Source organism: Oncorhynchus nerka, linkage group LG25 (genome assembly GCF_034236695.1).
Source record: "Oncorhynchus nerka isolate Pitt River linkage group LG25, Oner_Uvic_2.0, whole genome shotgun sequence".
In the NCBI taxonomy this organism is placed as follows: domain Eukaryota; kingdom Metazoa; phylum Chordata; class Actinopteri; order Salmoniformes; family Salmonidae; genus Oncorhynchus; species Oncorhynchus nerka.
In genome coordinates, this window is record NC_088420.1 from 31,982,565 (window position 1) to 31,988,959 (window position 6,395).

General features: G+C 41.5%; 1 protein-coding gene across 1 annotated transcript; it reads left to right on the forward strand.

The window, feature by feature from the left end:
- Window positions 1–470: 470 nt before the first annotated feature.
- pnp6 (purine nucleoside phosphorylase 6) lies at window positions 471–4,428 on the forward strand. The gene is made up of 6 exons (XM_029634232.2): window positions 471–676; window positions 2,239–2,408; window positions 2,797–2,900; window positions 3,443–3,618; window positions 3,837–4,027; window positions 4,141–4,428. Exons 1-6 carry the CDS (start codon window positions 648–650, stop codon window positions 4,335–4,337), a joined length of 867 nt encoding a protein of 288 aa, XP_029490092.1. The 5' UTR covers window positions 471–647; the 3' UTR covers window positions 4,338–4,428.
- Window positions 4,429–6,395: the final 1,967 nt, after the last annotated feature.

A 6,395-nucleotide genomic window follows, 5' to 3' on the forward strand; every position in this document is an offset into this window, starting at 1 on the left:
GAGAAAGACCTTGAAGTAGCCTGCAAACTGCAATATTTCTTGATGTAGTCCTACACAACCAGGCCAAAACCTGACCTCTAACCACACTTTTTGCATTTCACATGAGTCAGAGCACATGGAGACATTCAAAAGAGTGGGCATATTTGATTATATGTATATTTGGGGGGGGGACCCCCCCCCCCCAGCCCAAATCATAGTTGACTAATTGAGGTCTCTGCTCTGAGTGTTAACCAAACTATTAACGTGGGTATTTTCAGTGTGAGCGCGTGGTTTCAGGTAGACAAAGTTCCCCTTCATGCACCTTCACTGTCAGTAAACCATTGTTTTGTGGTTAAGCTTTAATGTAGAGTTATGTATTATTTGTTCTGCTTTAGTCATAGGATCCTTTCAGTTCCCTATGTTGTCAACGGCTAGCCCGCTGTCAGTGTCAGTCCTCAAGGTTTATTGCGCGGGTCAGTGAGCGCCCCAGTCTGTTAGACAATTGGATTAGAACAACGAGACCTTTCAAAGGAACCGCAAGTCCAACGACTCCTCCTCCGTCACGCCACCCTCCCATCACTGACCTTGTCCTACGAGTACCATTTGTCTCTAAACGCTGTGGCTGACGAACAAACCATTTCTACTGTAGCTTTACCTTATCATCAGCAATGAACAAGTCATCCTCAAACAAATGCAGGTAAGATAACATATTGGTCTATATCGAAGTAAAACGAAGTGAACGGTTGTCCTCCTGATAGGCTACACAGTAGAGCTTATAATAATTTTCACAGTAACCCATGAAAGTTCTGCCAAAATGCCAGTTTAGGTCAATAAAATCGTCATATCGTAGGTAACAATGTGTCGGTTGATTAGGCTACATGAAATAGGCATATTTTCACATATGGCAAGAGATTATCGTGGCTCTATTTGATAGATATCAATACAAATAGTTGATTTACATATCGAAAATATATTGTTTATAAGGTTAACAATATTTAAGCTTTTTATCTCCCTATCATTGTTAGTAACTAGGCTGCCTACATCCTCATACGTAGATACACGTTAGCGTGGGCAGCACTTAAAGAAACATGCTTCCTTTTCATGCAAACTCTATGCAAAACGAATTCAAGCATTGAAAGTAGCCCTAGCTTTTGCCAGCTCATTTGAAAGGGACTCGCCGTTGTCTGTCAATAAAATGAGTGGCCATTGTGCGTGTTCATTGTGCGCCTGGTTCAGTAGGAGTGTGCAGTCGCGCGGCTCTGTGGACCATCCTGAATGGAATGCGCTGATCCCGCAGCAGCACCACGGACAGCTCAGCACTGCGCTGCCACTGAATCATCCAATCCTGCTGCTTATTTCACTTGCTCACTGAGCCTTTGTAGCTCCCACCATTTTACTACTGCGAGCAGAAGGTTGAATTACCACTATTTTCCGTTTTAAATCCAGATTTGTTATGAAGCGTATTATACAACCCATAAAACATGCCCTGCCGATATAAAAGTTTATGGTGACTGGAGGTTTATTGCTAACATCGAATATGAGGATGATATTAATTTTTTTACTAGCAGAACTCAAACTGCCTTCTGCAACTAATGTTTGTTAGAGTGACCTCTAGTCAAGTGATCTAATTGGGTTTATGGTAACTTATAAAAGCTGTGTAAGCCTGCTTTTAAATTACAGGACTTGCAATCAATCATTCACCCGATGAGTTTGCCGACAACAGTGATGTGTCTCAAATGAAGTCGATGTGCTTGTAGAGTTTGAATGTGTAGAAGTTAATTACATTTAGTTGAACTCACGATTCAATTTAATTCAAGTAGATAAACTCTCTCTCTCTCTCTCTCTCTCTCTCACACACACACACACACACACACACACACACACACACTACCAAGAGAGGGGGTTACAGGGTATGTTGTGTCTGTGATTCTGTTGTTACCAGCTGTAGAAGTTGCTAAGATACTTTTGAAGATCACCCTTCTGTAATTGACAGGTTGAGCTCATCAACTAAGAAAAGTTACTATTGGTTGTGTTCAGATGAAAGGTATATAGTAACCTATCTCAGCTGAAACACAGATTATCTTTGATGATTTAAATTAACGTCAGGATTGTGGGTTCGATTCCTGTGACCACCCATATGTAAAAATATATGCACAAATTAATGTAAGTCACTTTGGATAGAAGCTTCTGCTGAATGGCATATATTATTATTATTATATTTCACTGAATAGCATGCACTTACTATGTTTCTTTCCTCAGTTACAAATATGAGGATTATAGAGAAACAGCTGATTGGTTGCTGTCCCACACTGAGCAGAGGCCTAAAGTAGCCATCATCTGTGGCTCTGGCCTGGGCGGCCTGGCTGACCTGCTGGACAACAAGACTGTGTTTCCCTACAAGGACATCCCATGCTTCCCCAACAGCACAGGTCAGACAATATCCTTATCCTGTACTGTCCCACCGGAAAATGTACAGCAACACTCTGTCTTCAGTTTGTACATGCATCATTACATCATCCTGTAGACATTACATACTATCTTACAGTGTTATGCTTAAGTGAACACTTGACCAAAGCTCAATATATGTTATAATGATCATTGATAACTTATGCATTTAATAATTTAATGTTAGATAAGAAATGTTTAGGTGGATGTTTTGAAAGTTGAAGTAAGAACACCAGTCTTTCACTGTGACCCAGAACCAGACCTTCACCCAATGCTGGCTGCTGCTTCCTGTCCTTGGGACCTGACTGAAATATTTACATTCAGTAATTCTATAAAAATGCTCCACCTTTTTTTCTTGTTGCACCACTGCAGTACAAGGACATGCCAGTCAGCTGGTCTTTGGGGAGCTGCAGGGGAAGCAGTGTGTCTGCATGCAGGGCCGCTTCCACTTCTACGAAGGCTACAACATTGACACAGTGAGCTCCACTCTCTCCACCCACCAGAGCCATATCCTCATTACATTTTTAATATATGTTGTGGAAGTGTATTGAAATGCTTGTATATCCCATAGTAAACCTGACACCTGTTTTATGGGATGATATTTAATTTTAAATGGAGCTACTATATTCTTTCAAATGAGTAGTGAGGATACTCAATGATACTTCACCAGTTTGTACTTTTATGAAGAACATAAGTCCCATAATGTTAGATTAACACAGTTAGTGTCTTGAGTTAGCTTTTAACCTCTGTAAAAGTAGCATACCAGGCAATTTGGGTTAACCTTTGACAGTGTGAGTTGAATTTTCATCGTAAATCTTTGGACACAATATAATCTGCACTCTGACATGATAAGACACACACTCTACACACACCTACACATGGATGTTGTATTGTACATATGTGATAGTGGAGTAGTAGCCTGAGGAGACACACTAAATGAAAACAGTGCAGACTTGCTATTAAAAAATGTTAGTACTGAGCATGTGATCTCTTATCTCTAGTTCTTCTTTCTCTCTAGGTGACATACCCGGTGCGAGTGTTCTTCCTGCTCGGGGTGGAGACCCTGATTGTCACTAATGCTGCTGGGGGGCTGAACCCCAACTTTAAAGTCGGTGACATCATGCTGATCAAGGATCACATCAACATGCCAGGCTTTGCAGGCCAGAACCCACTGTGTGGTCACAACGATGAAAGGTGAGCCTTCCATCACTCCTGGTTAGAATAGCAGTCTCTTGATCTTTGGAAGGAAGGGTCATGTTGCACGTTCCTGCTGTCTGAGAAGCCTGATTACTGGCATTATATTACAGTAAAGCGCATGGGTATTATACTTGTGGACTTCTTGGATTGTACTTTATCCTTTACCTGACATTGAGGGTCTCTGATATGACACAGGACTTTATGTATCTCTTCAGGTTTGGAGTCCGTTTTCCCTGCATGTCGGACGCCTATGACAAAGACCTTTCTATACTGGCCAAAGAGACTGCTGAGGAGCAGGGCTGTTCTTCCTTCATCCAGCAAGGCGTGTACTGCATGGTGGCAGGTCCCAACTTTGAGACCATCGCAGAGTGCAGAGCTCTCCAGAAACTAGGCGCAGATGCTGTGGGTTAGTATGGTTCATTGGGCTTTATCAATGCCCTGAAATCTTACAATAGATGTCCATTTCTTCTACAGAACTCTAGTGCTTGTCTTCTTTTTCACCCTCTCTGTGCTCTGTAGGTATGAGTACAGTCCCTGAGGTGGTGGTGGCTCGTCACTGTGGTCTTCGTGTCTTTGGCCTGTCTCTCATCACCAACAAGGTGGTCACAGACTACGACAGCCAGGAGAAGGCCAACCATGAGGAGGTACTGGATACCACAAGAATGCGCACTCAGGACCTACAGAGGCTGATCAGTAACCTGCTGGCTAATATGTAGATCAGCCCCAGTCTGTCTGTGTTAACTGCCCAGGAACATAGCTACTGTAAGGTGATTATATACAGAAAGCACAGATGCATATATTCTAGAGAAATAGCTAGCAGACAGATCATTGCAATCATATGATATACGTAATTTGAAGGAAAGGCTAGATAGCTTTAAATGATGTCTTATTTGTTTACATTTCTCAGCACAGAGGCTAATGCTAGTATTGCTACTTCAGTTTGATTTGACATCTTATAGGCTAGGATTTGTCTTCATTGTGTAATCTCTAAACTGAAGCACTGTGATTATTTCATTGGAAAAGTGGGCATACTTAGGCAGAAACAGTGAGCAATTATATTCATGCATAAAAAACTAATCATTAAAAAAAAGCATTGCAAGTTTGAATTTTGTAAAGTTAGTGTGGGAGAGGTGGGAAAATTATTGTTATCGATCAATAATGACAAACCTCCTGGCATTGACAATAGATGGGCTGAGGATGATAAGGATAGGATGTAATCCTTCTCACCCCCCTTAAAAGATTTAGATGCACTATTGTAAAGTGGCTGTTCCACTGGATGTCATAAGGTGAAAGCACCAATTTGTAAGTCGCTCTGGATAAGAGCGTCTGCTAAATGACTTAAATGTAAATGTAAATGTAAAGAGGCATACTAACCAAACTCACCTCTTCAAAAAGGGGTTGTCCATATGGCTATAAAGTAATGTAATACTTGAAAATAATATATTCCATTGAATTAAAACAAAACTGAAAATGCATCACACTGAAGTGTAAGATATGTAGCCTTCATGTACATTAATGTATTGCACAATTATTAAGTACAAATTAATCTCATGGTCAATGTGATCATGGGATCAAGCACTGAAAGACAAATCAATGGTCTGTATATCACGTGGACCAACAATCATTGTGTTGTTGCTCATTAGTAATGATTAACTATGTATATTTCTTCCTTGTTAGACTTATTATTCTACCTTTCTAGAATCCGACTGCTCCTTGATGGAGAGATCGCCAAAACTCATCATGGTTATAAGAATAATCAAATTTCTCAGAGTGATGAGAAGTAAAACTTTTTTTTTTAAACTCTAACATACACTGAATATACCAAACATTAGGAACACCTTCCTAATATTGAGTCGGGGCATGGATTCTACAAGGTGTTTAAAGCGTTCTACAGGGATGCTGGCCCATGTTGACTCCAATGCTTTCCACAGTTGTGTCTAATTGGCTGGATGTCCTTTGGGTGGTGGATCATTCTTTATACACATGGGAAGCTGTTGAGCGTGAAAAACCCATCAGCCTTACAGTTCTTGACACAAACCGGTGCGCCTGTCACCTACTACCATACCCCGTTCGAAGGCACGTAAATCTTTTGTCTTGCCCATTCACCCTCTGAATGGCACAAGGCTTAAAATCCCTTCTTTAACTTGTCTCCTCCCCTTCATCTACACTGATTGAAGTGGAGTTAACAAGTGACATCAATAAGGGATTGTAGCTTTCACCTGGATTCACCTGGTCATTCTATGTCATGGAAAGAGCAGGTGTCCTTAATGTTTTGTATAGTCAAGGTATATTGGGGACCAGTTATTTTTGTAATCATAAAAAGGAGACTGTTGTTGTCAGATGTTTTTCACAGTTGAGGAGTAGTAATGTACTGTATGTAGGAGATGAACTTCTTTACTTTAATTTCAGTTGTCCTAAAATCAAATGTATTTTCACATAATATAAGGTTTAAAACCAGCAAATTACACTTATAAAATTGTGTACTGTTATTGTGAGAGTCACATGCAGAGATTCTGGGTTCGAGTCCAGGCTCTGTCGAAGACCGGCCACGACCGGGAGACCCATGGGGCGGTGCACAATTGGCCCAGCGTTGTCCGGGTTAGGGGAGGGTTTGGCCGGCAGGGATGTCTTGTCCCATTGCGTACTAGTGACTCCTGTGGCGGGCCAGGCACAGTGCACGCTGACACGGTTGCCAGGTGTACGCTATTTCCTCCGACACATTGGTGCAGCTGGCTTACGGGTTAAGTGGGCATTGTGTCAAGAAGCAGTGCGGC

Coding starts and splice junctions, on each gene's coding strand:
- pnp6 (XM_029634232.2), top strand. CDS start 648: ATGAACAAGTCATCCTCAAACAAATGCAG. Junction 677..2,238: donor TCATCCTCAAACAAATGCAG/GTAAGATAACAT, acceptor TTCTTTCCTCAG/TTACAAATATGAGGATTATA. Junction 4,028..4,140: donor ACTAGGCGCAGATGCTGTGG/GTTAGTATGGTT, acceptor TGTGCTCTGTAG/GTATGAGTACAGTCCCTGAG.